Raw genomic sequence first — 15372 nt, 5'->3', positions numbered from 1 at the left:
TATTGTTAAATTTCAAACAAATTCACTATAATCTTTCAAGTCCAGGCTTTCTCTTTACTTCAGTCCAGCTACTGATAATATTCCAAAAGAGCACCTGTATAAACAAATTGTGCTCTTCCCACTGTTCCTTTCAGTAAACAAAGTCAAGGGCTTCGAGATATAAAATATAAATCAAATGTTCATAGGAATTAGTGTTTCCAAGCCTCCAGCCTCTAGGTGGCAGTGTTACTTCTTTTTCTCCTGTTTTTAGCCCTTTTTTTGTTCCAAGCTTGAGAGAAAAAAAAATTTAAAGGTAAAATCCACCCGAACGTTACAAAACGAAAGAGATTCTTGCTCCACAAATACAAAAAGTGAGGAAAAATAGAAGAAGAAGGAAGAAAGAGCCCAGTCCAATTTAAAAAGTAAAAGGCATTTATAAGAATTCCATCCAAAAAAAGAAAACGAAGTTAAGGAAAAAAGATAACACTCTAATTTTAATACAGGCTTAATCCGCCGCTTACTCTCTTCTGTCTTCAATTTTAATTTTGCTCTAAATTTTTTGGGGTATTCTTTTCTCCAATAGTAAAATTTTTCTCACCAGTTTCAACACACTCTCTCTCCTGCTCTGCTTCTGTTGCAGGGGGCTGTCCCAACGTTGTGCAGCTTCAATGGCTGCTTCTCTTGTAGCCGGAAAAAAGAGCTTCTCCTTGATCAATCAGGGGCTTTGCGATGCCCCAGAGATCAGCAGGACGTGCCCTTCTCTATCACCATCTCTGCAGGATGGTTTAGGTCCAAAAGGACTGTCTAGCAGCAGAGATATTGACAGCAATCCTGGAGCTCCAAGATTGCATGTTGTGTTGTAGTGACATCAGCCCCGCCTCCCTCATTATATAAAGCATGTTAAAGCAGTACAAGTTTGGAACTATGTGGTTTAGAAAAAAACTGAATAAAAGCATATATGATATAATTTAAAAATGTACACATGACAGAGATAACAGATAAGGCTTTTGGTCTGATCCAAAGGAATCTTCTCATGATATTTTAGTATCTACCATATAAAAGTCTAATACACATACATACACTTACTCACTCACAGATGCACATACATTTTATACCACCCCCATTATAATACAGCTCAAACACTTAAGAAATGTCAGAATTAGAACAGTTTTTAAAGAAGTATAAAAATCAAGTTATATGATATACATATACATAGGATTTCAAAGGGTAGCGTCACCTAAATTTCTTTAGGAACAAGAAATATGCTTCATGCAATAAAAGACTAATGAATGCAGCTTACCAATTCATACATGAAATCTGGGTCAGAATTATTAGCCAAGAGATCTGTGCTGATCAGTCTCTGTTCCGAAAACATGTGGCTTTGAAAGGCATCTCCAAATGGAGGATCCATTCCACTCACACTGGGCTATAATAAATTCATATTAGTTTGGAACTTAAAACACATCTATTTTATTATAAAACAAAACAAAAATATCAACCCTTCAAACACCCTATATTTTATGTTTTTTTTCATTCCTACAATGCATTAAAATAAATATTTGAACTTAACAACCTTTTAGTATTTTTTACATATATGGTATGATGATTCTGGCTGACTTCATGAGATGTGCTAAGCCAATTTGGTTTAGCATTTTTCTGAATCTATCATTATTTATGTCTGTGAATTTAGCTACTGTCATTTATTCAATAAAAATTATTAAAACAAATGATGGGTTTGCAGAAAGCACAATCTCTAGTCTTTCTGTCCTATCTACAATATTTGAAATTAAATAAATGTGTACTATAGCTATTCCTACTTTTATTGGTAATAAAAATTATCATTTTATAACATAATGGTCAGAAGAGGTAGCAAGTTCTACATGCCTTCCTGCTTGTTCTACTTTGGAGTTCTTTCCCAAGAACATATATTCTTGTTATAAGCAATCAACCAAAGTACCGTATTTATCGGCGTATAACACGCACCGGCGTATAACACGCATCCCCCATTTTAACACAAAAATTTGAGTAAAAATTTTTTTCATTAAAAATAAATGACTTGGAAGCTCGGAACTTAATGTTGGATTAAAATTTATAACATTAGAACATGAATTATAACATTAACTCCTCAACATAAAGTGCCTTCCTTCCTTCCCTCCCTCCCATCCCTTTCTTTATGTTTTCTTCATGCTTTCTTTTCTTTTTCCTCTGCTCTTTTTAAATCCCCCCCCTTCTTCTCCTCCTCTACATTTAGGTTGGATTAGTTTGTACAACGGTCATCAAACTTCTGAAGTAAAAATAAATAAATAAATCATATTTAAGAAGAAGAAGAAAAAGGAAGACGTTTTTAGTTAAGTCAAACGTTTTAATAAAAGTTTCATCTTTTAAGATTTGTCCAACACATCCAATTGTAACCTTAACAGTAAAGAATATCACCCCAGCTGCTAAAGGTTCAACCAGTCTGAGAACCATTGAAAAGACAACAGTGCAAAATCCAAAAGACACAACTTCCTCACCGCCATTGCTTTGGTACCAAATCTTTGAGGAAGGGGCTCCAGAAAGAAGGAGGAGGAGGAGGAGGAGGAGGAGGGGGAGGGAACCAAAGAGAGGCTTTTACCGAGTCTGCGCCCCACAGCCAGGACCGTCCTGGCGCCTCCAGCCGCGTTTCTTCCCCGCAAAGCCCTTCGGGCAACCCGAGAGTTCCTTTTGGCGCCAGAAGGGCTTTGCAGGAAGAAACGCCGCGTTTCTTCCTGCAAAGCCCTTCTGGCGTCCAGCGGAACTCTCGGGTTGCCCGAAGGGCTTTGCAGGAAGAAACGCGGCTGGAGGCGCAAGGACGGTCCTGGCTGTGGGGCGCAGACTCGGTAAAAGCTCTCTTTGGTTCCCTCCTCCTCCCCCTCCTTCCACAGTTTGTGTGACGCTGCCGCCAGGCTGAGAGCTGCCGCTGAAACAAGTTTGGGGAGGTCCTTTGCAGGCAGCCAGTTCTAGCTGCCTGCAAAGGACTTCCCCACGTTTGCTTTGAAAGAAACCTCTGCGCGGGGGTTTCTTGCCATGTGCGCGGCCTTAGAGGGAACAGTGGACCCGGCGTATAACACGCAGTATCGGCGTATAACACGCAGGCAGGGTTTAAGCTTCCAATTTTAGTTTTAAAACTGCGTGTTATACGCCGATAAATACGGTATATTGTTTTTGGAAGAATAATGATATTACACTGGTAGATACCAAATTAGATACAATTCTTTTAAGCTGTTATTTTGCTTTTGAAACAGTATTAAAATTGCTTAGATAAGTATATTGGGCATTTACCTGAGGCATTTCCAGGCCCAGATCCTCCAAATTCAACTCCAACTTTTTTGTTTTCCTTGCTTGCAAATTCTGTTCCAGGTTTTTTTCTGGGTTAGTAGGCAGCATATAACTCATACAAGGTGAATTGCAGATTTTTTGCTAGGAAAATGTTTACTTTGATTACTTGGAATATTTTTTCCTCTGGGGAATTTGTGCCTGAAATGAAAAGAAACCCATTAAGTGATTTTACATTAAATACATGCTTAGTATCTTAGTCCTCATTTTTTGCTGCAATTATTTTTACATGCATCTCCTCTACATTCTCTTTCACACATTTTCTCTTTTTCTCTATTGTCATATTTGAGTTATGTTTGGAAACAAAGAAATGGTCTGTGCAGCTGTTTTAAGATGTTTCCTTCATCTAGTCTGCTCTAAAACACAATTTTGTATTCAGAACATTTGCAATGACTGTTTCTCAATTGTTTTCAATGTAAACTGAACAATGTCACCAGGATGTGGAATTGGTCCAGGAATCCTCATTTCAATATTCTAATGAGTATCAAAGCACAACCTGAACATGGAACTGCTTCAGCCTAATGTTAATATTCAGATGAATTATTTTAACATGGGCCAAATGCTTGTGCTTCTACAGTAATTGGTACTTTCTATGCTATATCACAAAGTAGATGGCCCTATGGATTCAGAAGAATTCATATTCATACACAAGAGAAGCTGCCTCTTATGACTTTATAGAGGCAACTATTTTGCTGATGATTGGCTATGAAAGAGAATATTTTAGTCCTACTTGTATAGTTGTTCCTAATATAATAGAATTACTTTCGGGCACATATCCTAAATCAAAAGCATACCCATATCTTTTTATAATGCGGAAAGCTATTTTTTCAAATGTAAGAAAACTTATATTTCCAAATGGATTCAAATAAAATATGAAAATGATCTTAAAATGCATATCAAGTTTCCAAAGTCTGAATAGTTTCCATCCCAGTCTGTATTTGATTATGCAGAAATAGGTGATTTAACTACTGCTGCTATTATTTAATGTTTTATTACTCCTGATTTCAACTTCATTTGTCAAAGTTTTTAATGTCCCATGTTATGATTATGGTATTTTTGTGAAGCCTTTATTGTTCTACTACTGCTTATTATCGAAAAAAAATTCATGGTCTAAAATCCCTTAAAATAAGCACACAAAAATTAAGCATATTAAAGCAGGGTGACTACTTTACATGCTAGGAACAATTTTACATAACAATTCAGTGAAACATTAGCAGGTTAAGATATACCTGAATAAGGAAACAAAACAAATCCTAATAATTCTTATTTCTTTTTAAAAAAATATCCTATACAAAAGATCGGACTTTTTTAAAGAATTAAACTTTCTCAGAATTTCCATGTAAAGTAGCTGCATTTTGATAAACTGATGTTTAAGATTTGGGCAGACTGTTGCAAGGTATCAACTAAGCTAAGCACATTCAGTGTACTAAACATAGCAGATAACATTAGCAAAATAACTTACACAGCGCTGTGTCACTTTCTACTAAGTTACAGAAATGACATTGTTCATTGTCTCTCTTTGCAAGTATAATCAAATATTGTGTTTAAACTTAAGGATACTGCAGATCATCTTCAAATTTTATATGAATGTGTTGGAATAATTAAATTTGGTTCCATTGTAATAAACAAAACAAAACAAGGATGTGTAAAATAGTCGCCTCTAGCACAAAAGTTCAAAGGTGTTCACCCTTCTCCTATCTGCCTTTTTTAGAGTCCCGATTTTGCAGCCACAAGTAGTAATTGGAAAAATAATTGCGTTGACTAATCTGCATTTTGTTGTGAGACTGATGTCTTTAGTCTTTCAGTAGTTATTCATGCCAGACATTGCAGTTCTTCCAATTGCTACATGCCTTCTGATCTCAGGGCTGCAAACACCAGTTTGGTCGATTTTAGAGCCCAGGAAGATGAATTTCTTTACCTTTTTGATGGTCTCACTAATCTGCATTCTGACCTGCATGTTCTCTGCAGTTGTCATTAACTTTGTTTTCTTGATGTTAAGGTGCAGTCTAAATTTTTTCACTTTCATCTTTGACTCTTAGGATTAGCCACTCCAGATCGTCCTTGCTTTCTGCGAGCAATGTTGTATCATCTGATATTGGAGGTTGTTGATATTCATATCATTGATTTCAACCCCAATGGTAGATTCTCTGAATGTGCATTTCTCATAACTATTGGTGTATACATGTTGAATAAGATAGATGACAAGATTCAACCTTGTCAAGTGCCTTTTCCAATTCTGAATCATTTTGTGTCTTCATATTCCATTTCTACAGCAGCTTCCTGATCAGAGTACAATGACTGGGGCTGAATGTGGTGTAATATTCCAGTTGAGGCAGTTCCAAAGCTTATCATGGTCAACACAGTCGAAGGCTTTTGTGTAATCAATGAATACTGCATCTGTCTGCAACTCTGTATTTCTTCTTGGGACTGTGCAGTTGGTTTAATGATGCAGACCTTTAAAAACAGAGAAGTCCTGTGTTCATAGTTCCCAATCCCCCAGTTTCATCACTTAGAGGAGGATAAAGGCTCCTGAGCAATACTGCATGCATTGCTTGTAATGTAAAAAAAGAGAGCAACATCTGAATTTTGTGTTATGGGGAAAAATGGAAGATATAGGTCACCTTAATGTTCATTCACAGTAATTACTGCAAGGAAAAACAACTAATTGTAGCACAGATTTAAGTCAAGTACAGTCCATCACTCTTTGTTCTGACTGCTCAAATCATCCTGCTTGAATCCTTTAAACTGCTTCAGACAGCATCCTCAGCCATCTAATTTTTCAGTTTGCTTTCTATTTCTGCCTTCAATGGAAAGCAACAATTGCAAACCACACCTAGATAATTTAGATTTGGAAAATGTTCTTTTTCTTTTTGAAAGTTTAAAGGGCTATAACAATTCTTGGCTGAAAACAATAAGGTTTTTAAAAAAAGAATAAGAGGGAAGTTTTCATTTTTCTAGTTCCGGAGTTCTTGCTTCCTTGATTTTTAAAAACTTACTTCCAGAATGTGGCCTTTCACACTCGAGTACAGTATTTATAGAAAGATTTTTCCTGTGTACAGAACACAACACAAAGCAGACTTCAAATGCACACACACAAAATAATGCTCTCTGTTAATAGCTTAGATAAACAACTTTGGCATTCATGACAATTATGCCAGATTACAAAAAGTATGCATTATGCTATGTATCCTTATGCACAATAAGTCTTTTATTACAGAATGATAACATTGATTCTGCTTGTGCATAATACTACTGTTGATCAATTATAACTGACAATGAAAAGTTCATTTTTATGCCTTTCTTTCTCAACTTGTGGAGGGTCTCCACATTATGACATTGTTCTAGCTGCAGTGGCACAAAAATCCCTACAATCTCCTCAATCAATACATCCAGTGAACAAACACGACAGGAATTGTATCAAATACATCTAAAAGTCACCTAGATAAATTCCATGTTTAAGCAGAAATATTCCAATTTTTAAAAAACCCTTCTTAACTAAACTGAGAATTTATTGATAAGTAGCAGCCTGGAAAACACAAGTGCGGTGTTGCTGATAGATATGAAAATACTCTGAAAACACGGTAGCAATAAAACTGTGTAGAAAGACTAATCATGAATGTACCCTTGTTCTAAGAAAAAAGCACTAGTCATTTGCTCTGAAATAGTTGGAAGTTGGGATAGAAAGCAAAATAGAAACATGATCTGAAAATGAAAGGCTGATATAGACTTCTTTAAACAAAAACCTTGGACTTTTGTGTTACTGACTTTACTGACTTATCTGCATCTGCAGGCTTCTTAAGACATACCTAAGAAATTTAGCATCCATCAACTTAAGGGATCCAATCTTTACAGAGAAATATTTAAAGGAATTTTTCCCTAACCCAAGTAACTCAACCTACTCTGTAAATTGTTTCTTGCCATCCACTTGTATCCTGCTGTATCCAATATTCAATTTTTTAAGAAAAGCTCCAGTGCTACTGACATGGACATGTCAATGCAGTTTGTTTGATGATTTATTTGCCAATGCCATCATCTGGTAATTTTCTATTTATTTTCTAGTTGAGCCTTCGGGTCTGAGATTTCTGGTAACTTATCATGTACTAACCACATCTAGCCTACCAGCTTTTTTGCAAAATCAACTCACTGCTTTATGATCAGTAGCTTTGAGGATAGAGTATTAGAGGATAGATCACAGTATTCCCCTTTCAGCTTTATGTAATTGACAATTCTGAATGTTTCTTGGCTTTGGAAAGTTCCCTGAGTTTAGTTATCTGTACTCTAGTTATTTCTCAACTTGTTTTATTACCCCATCCCTCTAATAAATCAAAATACAAATAGAAGAAAAGTTAGAGCAAGCTTAACGTAAAACTCAGTACCCGCATTAATGTGGCTAAATGATGGCATTTTGGAAGTTATACTGCTTTATTGAATTTGCATACCAACATACGTTTTTGGAGTAATTTGAAATAAAATTACAAGTTGCAACATTTATAATTTAATATAAAGGTCATTTATGGTAGTCTATTAAATATACAATGAATTGAAGATCTCTGGACATTGTTCTTATGACTTTTATAATTCATATCAATAACGAGGGATGTTTGAAACTGTAATTTCAATGCAATGTCTAAAAGATCACTTTGCCCAATCTACATGACCATGCCAGAATAGTTCAAATTTTTCTTTTTTCCCCTCCAAGCAAAGTAATGCAAATGCTTTAATTGATAAAGAATCAGATGACGCCCAAGTATTCCTGCATACAACACCGCTGACAGAAGCACAAATATTTTGTATTATATGAAGCATTTGGGGTTCTATGATACATAAATGATAGGTCTTCTGAAGACAGATAGAACTGTCTTCAATTGCTACTGAACAATTATCTTATAATAATTCGTACAATACCAATTGGAATTTACATAACTCTCAGCATAGGATAGCTGTGATTTTTTCCTAAAACTAATACAAAGGTTTAGATTATTTACTATTCTAAGTGCATCACAATTCCCAGAGAAACACAGCAATCTCTTCACTACAGTATAGTGAAAACTATAGCAATTTTATAAGAAAATCAAGTCAATTCTGAGAAAAATTTACATTAAGTGTGATACAAATTTACTTTCAAAATATAATACTTGTGATATGGGATTTCTTTTGGGTTGTAATGTCAATGCTCAGAGTTGTTTTCTTTTCTTCACAGGAATTTTAAAACTTTAACTGCCTTAGCTTCTCCAGTGTAAACACTGTTTAATACATGGGGCACAATTTTTGTGGGAAAGGGGAAAGAGAACTAAGTGCATGTATGGAACACTCATCACAGGTATTGTTAAGTTAAAAGCTGAATGACATAGGTGTGTCAATATTCCACTACTGAAAAGCCTGACTGGTATGTAAGGCAAAACCCAGATTTCTCCTGAGAATAAGTAACTATATTGTAGGTACTTGTGCTTAGCTCTGGAGAGCTAGCTGCTGCAAAATTAAATAGACAGACTCTGTCATAAAATACATGGAAAATAACATCATTTAATTATATTGCAATTTTATTTGCCTTTATCAATGCCTTGGTCCTGTTCAGTTTTTGAAGTGCTGCCCTAAGCACACTACTTAAAAACAAGTTGTAATCTTTGGACCCCAGAGTTTGTGCATCCCTGAAATAAAATGAAAAGTCGAGGGAAAATATTTTAAAAAGAAAAATCAAAGTAAAAGTACATATTTTTCAATTCATAACACAAATTATTAAAGCAGCTTACAATTTACAGTGCAAATATTTTGTTTTATTCTATTCCTGCTTGACAGCCCTATACAGCAATTAAAATACTCTCATATTAAAAAATAAAAGGGTGCTCATGTAATTTTTATCCTCAGCAAATAACATTTCTTGTATCAGTTCTTAATTTTCAATTCTAAATTACAATACTTGAGATCTTTCATCTAAGAAACAATGAATAAACCGATTTTTCATAAACTGATTCTCCCTAGTTGCATCATAGACTTCTGTTTCCAAGCTCAGGATAAGTTTGTTGTTATAGGCATAAAAGATATCATCCAAAAGAGATTATTTTGTCATGAAAAACTGCCTAGTACAGCCTCACAATACAAACGTAACATGGTTCTTCAAAAATACTGATTTTTTCATGATCAGCACTCTAGAAGTGTTTTTCTGCTTTCAAAAGTAATTGTTAATATAACTAGCTTAATCTCTGATTCATCAAATCTCATGTAGCCTGCTTATGTTTGAAGCTGAAGATTGCACCTCAAGTCTCAAGCCTTTGAAAGGTCAGAACACATAATTGCCTGCATTAATGGATCACAATTGGCTTAAATGAGCCAAGAAAACATACAAATTTGATGTAGCAGTTGGGCAGTTACTAACCTTATAATAAATTAAAGTTTTAGGGGAAACTTCCTAACAGTGAGGACAATTAATCAGTGGAATAGCTTGCCTTCAGAAGTTGTAGGTGCTCCATCACTGGAGGGTTTTAAGAAGAGACTAGAGTCTAGACAGTCACTTATCTGAAATAGTATAGGTTTTTTTGCTTGAACAAGGACCTGGACTAGAAGTCCTCCAAGGTCCCTCCCAGTTCTATCCTATCCTATCCCTGCAATGAGTACTATAGTACATTCTTTTGTTACTAATATTTTAAATAGCTTTTTTTAAAAAAAGTTAGAAATTTAAATTGGAAAAATACCAACACTACATAAATGTGTATTTTTGGAAACTGTCAATGCTTAATTGAACATACAAGAAGGAAAAGTGGGGACAAATTAAGCAAAATCAGTCAGTAAGGTTTCATAGTGCAAAGGAAGACTTTGATTTTCATGTCTTGTTTTTGATTTAGAAACTGTATACCATATGCAACAATCATTGTCTATTTTGTAAAGTTGACAATAAAAAATATCAATGCAATTAAAAATTGATTAGTTTTGAATAATTTCTCTGATTTTGCACTACAAATATAAAACATAATTTAGACTTCACTAAATGAAAGTTTATAAATTGAGGACTACTGTATACAGTACTGTATTCGTTTCAATTATTTATTGGTGGAAATGTTTTGATTGTATTAGTTTAAAATTTACAAAAGAAATTGGATAATGGAAGTATAGCCCTGTTAATTCTTCTGGATGCTTAGGGGTTTTTGTATTACAGTATTAGTTAAGATATCTATCTTGATCACCTAGCAAAGGCTGATGTTCAGAAGCTATACAACAGTAACTGTTTCAGTCCCATTGAAGAAAGTTTGGCATACTAGAAAATTGTTTGATACCATATCCTTTGACATGCTACAGGTTCTATTTTGTCCCAATTATTATTTAAGATCTGAGCCTGTTAGATAAATAATTGGGAACTGTAGAATGAGATGGCACCAATGTATCGATGATACTGGATTGGATACCTTAAAGTTCAGTTTATACGTTTCAACCTTTTCTATACTCGCCTGACCATTATCCCATCGGTAGTAACATCATATTTAGAAGTTTGCAATACGTTATATAACTTTACCATTTAAAGAGTCCCTGGAAACTTCAATTAATACAAAATGCAGCTGGATTTATATTACTGAGATTATAATCCAATAATGGGAAATTATTTGGTAATTATTTTCTAGCTCAATTCAAGATTTAAATCTTTAAAAGCTGAATAGTGTAGGGCCTGAATAAGAGCATGCTTGTGTCCAATTTAAATCTATAGCAAAACCATCACCTTTTAAAAAAATAAATTTCACAGGCTGCAATCAAAACACAATATCAAGCAGTTAAAATGCAATTAAAGCAATCTATTGTTTATCTAAAATAGTTATATTTCTTCCATTCAAAATTCCACAACTAGGTCCTGCTTGCAAAGAGATCCAACTACCCCAAGTATCCCTTAACCCATCTTCAGTGACCAGCTGAACAAAATGTCCTGTAATGAAGGACACCCATTCAAAGGGCTGCCTGCATTTACTTTAATCCTCACCGTCACTTCTCAAAGATGGGCAGTCTGCTATTTCTCAGCTAGTCATTTCTATCATCTACCTGGTAATAGATAGAAATCTGGCATTGTATTTTAAGTGCACCCATTAACCCAGGGAAGGAAGTTATACACACAGCACAAAACAAAAGCATGTCCTGCCTACTTTTTATTTAGTCTTCTTGCATTTTGGTGGTAATGTTGGAGCTTATAACTTTTTCCTCTCTGCTATGAAAAAGGTGCCCAGCTTACTGCCTCCCAGTTCTACAAAACTATATGCCCAGAGAGTTGTTTCTCAGCTGTAGCTTTTTTCTTATTACCCCTCAATTCTAATTGTATGATTTTTTAAAAAATATTCCGGTGCTCGAAACTCGTCAATTCATATCACTAAGCTGAACCACTAACACACCTCCGATCCAATATGGCCGCTCCACCAAACAGGACCGAAACACACTCTAACTAATTGTCGCTTCGCTCCGCCCTAGCTGTAATCCTATTGGCCCGCTCTGTTCCAATCTCTGCCGCCATTGGCCGTGCCCGGCGTCGTTCTTTCTGACTAGCTGCCTCTCTCAAGTTAGAATGACGCGACATGTAAACAAATCACTTTCTGGATGTTCCAAACTAATCGGAACTCCGCCGGCCCACGCCAGCCCCCGAAGGCAACGAGGGGAATAGATCTGGGCAGACCTCTGCACCCCATCGTGGAAGTTAGGAAAAAAAAATTGTGTGCTGCAAAGTGTTTTTTTTTTTTTTTAAAAAAGAGGGAGAATAAGATACCTGTAGCCTATCAATGCGGGATGGGTGGGGTTTCTTCTTATTTTATTACAAACATCCGTATGCTGCCTAGGAGCATCTGAGAGAAGAGGGGTCCGCACTGAAGGTGGATAGCGAGGGTGAATCTCAGATGCCTCCCTTTCCCTCCTTAGGGCTACAACTGAACGTTGCCAACTCCTAGAATTGCAATGCATACAAGGACTCCTCACACGCCCCATCCAGTCACATTCAGCATTGCAAAACCGAAAGGTTTTCTCCTTTCCCATCAATGTCTGCTCTGTGTGAAGCACTTTTGGGGGGTGGGGGAATCCCACCGCCGATTACTTTCTCCACTCGCCGGGATTACTGCCCAACGTGACAACTACGAGGGTCGAGCCAGATAACCTTGTTTCGCTTCCTTCCCCTGCAGATTAAGCGGGAAATAATATTGGGGTGGGAACACCGGGTCGACCTGTGCAAGCCTTAGGTTGTGAACACGATTTGAAACCCATGAGAGTCTTCGAACACTTGGCTCTCTCACCATTTCGTCAGCTTCTACTCAACAGTGTTTACGGATTTTTCTCATTAACAATAAACAAACCAAAAAACCGAGAGCATATTTTTGTGGGTACACCTAAGGCAGGCAAACTCTTCTGAAATGGAAAATGTTGAATCGAACCAAACCGAATGGACCTCGCAAGACTGGAGCGTGCTCTTTATAATAGGTGAAAGAGTTTTCCTTCAAATGCCCAACTAGTACAGGAACCATGCAGAAGTCTGCACAAAAACAAAATAGCTAGGTCTCTTCCTCACCCATCCCCGTCTCTCCTTCCTACGGTTATATTACGAGTTAAATCAGGTTTTTTTTTTGGGAGGGGGGGAGAGAAGGTTAAATTAAAATAAAAAGTTCCTTACAAAAACGAAGCACTAAATTCATTCCGACTCAAATTGCCGATGTCTGAAGAAACGCCTAGCCTAAAAGTCCCTTCCTCCAGGTTACACGGAAAAGGAGACTAAAAGAAACCTCCGGGCTCCTCTGCAGTCTGAGGAGAAAGGCAAGCAAGCACACGCCCCCTTCCATGTCCCTCTCCACCCAGGGAGAGCGCCCGAAGAACACGGGGCTTGCTCTCTCTCCCCACCCTACGTGACACTTCTAGGATTGAAAAAACCCCTTTTATCTTAACTTTAAAAGCAACGCGGCCCCCATTTGCCTAAAAACTCTCCCTTCCACCGATAGTTCTCAATGCGGTGGCTCCGGATCGCCTTTTCCCCAAGCCACGCTGCGGAAGGAGAGCACCTTTCGCCGCCTGCACGAAAACGACCTCGACCAGCAGCCTCCATCCTAAATCCCCCTTTCTCCCTCTTCCTCCCGCTGCCCCAGGCAGCAAGGACCATCGGCGCCTCCCTCCCGCCAGAGCCGCCGCATCCTTCCGCCCGCCGAAAGGGCTTCCCGGCTCCTGCAAGAACCTGCTGGGACCGTCGCTCTGCCCGTCCTCGACCCCCCCCTCCCGCAGCCGCTCTCTTCCGCCCCCCCTCGGGGCCACGGAGCCCCCCAAACTTCTCCCTCCCTCCCCCTCCCCACCTCCTTCTCGGCCGGCGCTTCAACGGCTTCCCGTCTCCCTTGGTGGCTCCTCACCTGGGGCCCCGACCCAGCGGGGGTATAGAGGATGTTTCACTTCTGGTCCTAGCATTTGCTGGGGCTACAGCTCTGGCCCGGCCCCTCCATGCCGCTCTGGGGTTTGTTTTGTTTATGTCCCTTCCTGACGGATTCCCGGAAATCGCGTGACTCGCCCCCATCACGTGGCCTTTAAAAAACGGGGAGGGAGGGGGGGAAGGGCGAGCACGGCCAAGTCGAGGCAGAAAGCAAGGCGCCGAGGCCTCCAATCAGAAAGCGCGCGGTCGAGGACCAATCAGCGGCCGCAGAACGGTGGGTCTCCCCTCTCATGTGACGGAGCGAAGGGCAAGGGCGGGCAGAAGGAAAGGTTTCTCGCTCAGCTGACGGGGACGGCGGCGGGAATTCAACAGGGGAGGTGGAAGAGGGGGGGAGGAGAGGTAGCAGAGCTTCTAATTGCAAAGGAGTTGCATTGGCCGTTCGTTCCATGGGGCGTGAACCAAAGGGCCCGGTTTTAATCGATCCTAGCTGATTTCCAGGGATCTTTAAATTGTCTCCAGTCTTGCCAGACTCTTGCAGGAGGAGGAGAGCTGCAATCCCGACACCTCTGTTGCAGGGGCCCACCGAGTCCATCATGCAACCTTACTTAATTCAGAATGAATTAGGATGAGGTGTCATCCTAGAAATTGACACTAAACCTTTAAAATAGAGAGATGCGGAAGGATGCATAGTCCTGCTACTTTGCAGGTGTTTGGTGAGGATCAGGATGATAGTCCTCGGGGCCTGCTTCTTGTGCAAGTATCTTATCTTCAACTGCACAAATACCGGCTGCAGGATTGAGGGGCTGAAATGTCTAGCCTATGGGATCTGAACTACTGAAAGCAAATTACTGCTCATTGGTTGCAAAATTGTTTAATTCTAATTTTTAAAAAAAATCTACAAATAGATTCCAAGGAGGCATTTTCTTCTCCAAATGATTCTCTAAATCCTATCTAACACGGGATTGAGTCATTTGTATTTGATTAAAGTTGCTGTATTCAAATACAGGGAGTCCTCAATTTACAGCCACTGAAAATGTGACAATTGGACCTCACACTTACAACCATTGCAGCATCTCTGCAGTCATGTGATCAAAATCTGGATGCTTGGCAGCTGGCATGTATTTATAATAATTGCAGCATTCCAGGGTCATGTGAGCATAATTTGTGACCTTCCCAGATGACTTCTCATAAGCAAAGTCAATGGGGGAAGCTGGATTCACTAAATGACTGTTTGGTTCACTTAACAACTGTAAACACAAAATCATAAAATTGGGCACAACTTACTTAACAAGCAACTTGCTAGCAATGGAAATTCTGGTCCCAATTGTGGTTGCAAGTCGAGGATTATCTGTATATGTAAATAAACCTTTAGAAGTCAAAATACTGGACCAAAATTTTCTTACTAGCTCTAACAATGTTGTTCAATGTAGTTCGTTCCTACAGGCTAGTCGCAGTGATGGCGAACCTATGACACGCGTGTCAGTGCTGACACGTGTAGCCATTTGGGGTGACACGCACAGGATTTCATGCGATTCATCCTCGGCTCCTGCACGGCCGCCGAGGATGAAAGAATCTGTGCTGGAGGAACGGGGGGGGGGGGCCGGGACGTGTGATCTCCCCCGCCCACACTCACTTACTGTATCGCCACCGCCCCTTTCTGAGCGCAGGGGCTGCTGGTA

The 15372-nt window shown here is 38.7% G+C and overlaps 1 protein-coding gene across 2 annotated transcripts in view; it reads right to left on the bottom strand.

Annotated features, from left to right (window-relative positions):
• CREBRF (CREB3 regulatory factor) overlaps window positions 1-13792 on the bottom strand; it is a 28274-nt gene extending 14482 nt beyond the window's left edge. The window contains exons 1-3 of one of the 2 annotated variants that reach the window (XM_032209587.1): window positions 13677-13792; window positions 3280-3474; window positions 1280-1405 (exon numbers count right to left, since the gene is read on the bottom strand). In XM_032209587.1, coding sequence (XP_032065478.1) covers window positions 1280-1405; window positions 3280-3393 — 240 coding nt within the window. In that variant the 5' untranslated portion in view covers window positions 3394-3474; window positions 13677-13792. Of the gene's footprint in view, window positions 1-1279; window positions 1406-3279; window positions 3475-5251; window positions 9800-13676 lie in introns of those variants that run through there. The other variant, XM_032209588.1, reaches the window with a different exon arrangement.
• Window positions 13793-15372: the final 1580 nt, after the last annotated feature.

Source organism: Thamnophis elegans, chromosome 2 (assembly GCF_009769535.1).
Source record: "Thamnophis elegans isolate rThaEle1 chromosome 2, rThaEle1.pri, whole genome shotgun sequence".
In the NCBI taxonomy this organism is placed as follows: Eukaryota; Metazoa; Chordata; class Lepidosauria; order Squamata; family Colubridae; genus Thamnophis; species Thamnophis elegans.
The sequence above is the reverse complement of the archived record's forward strand: the minus strand, read 5'-3'. Positions and strand labels throughout refer to the sequence as shown.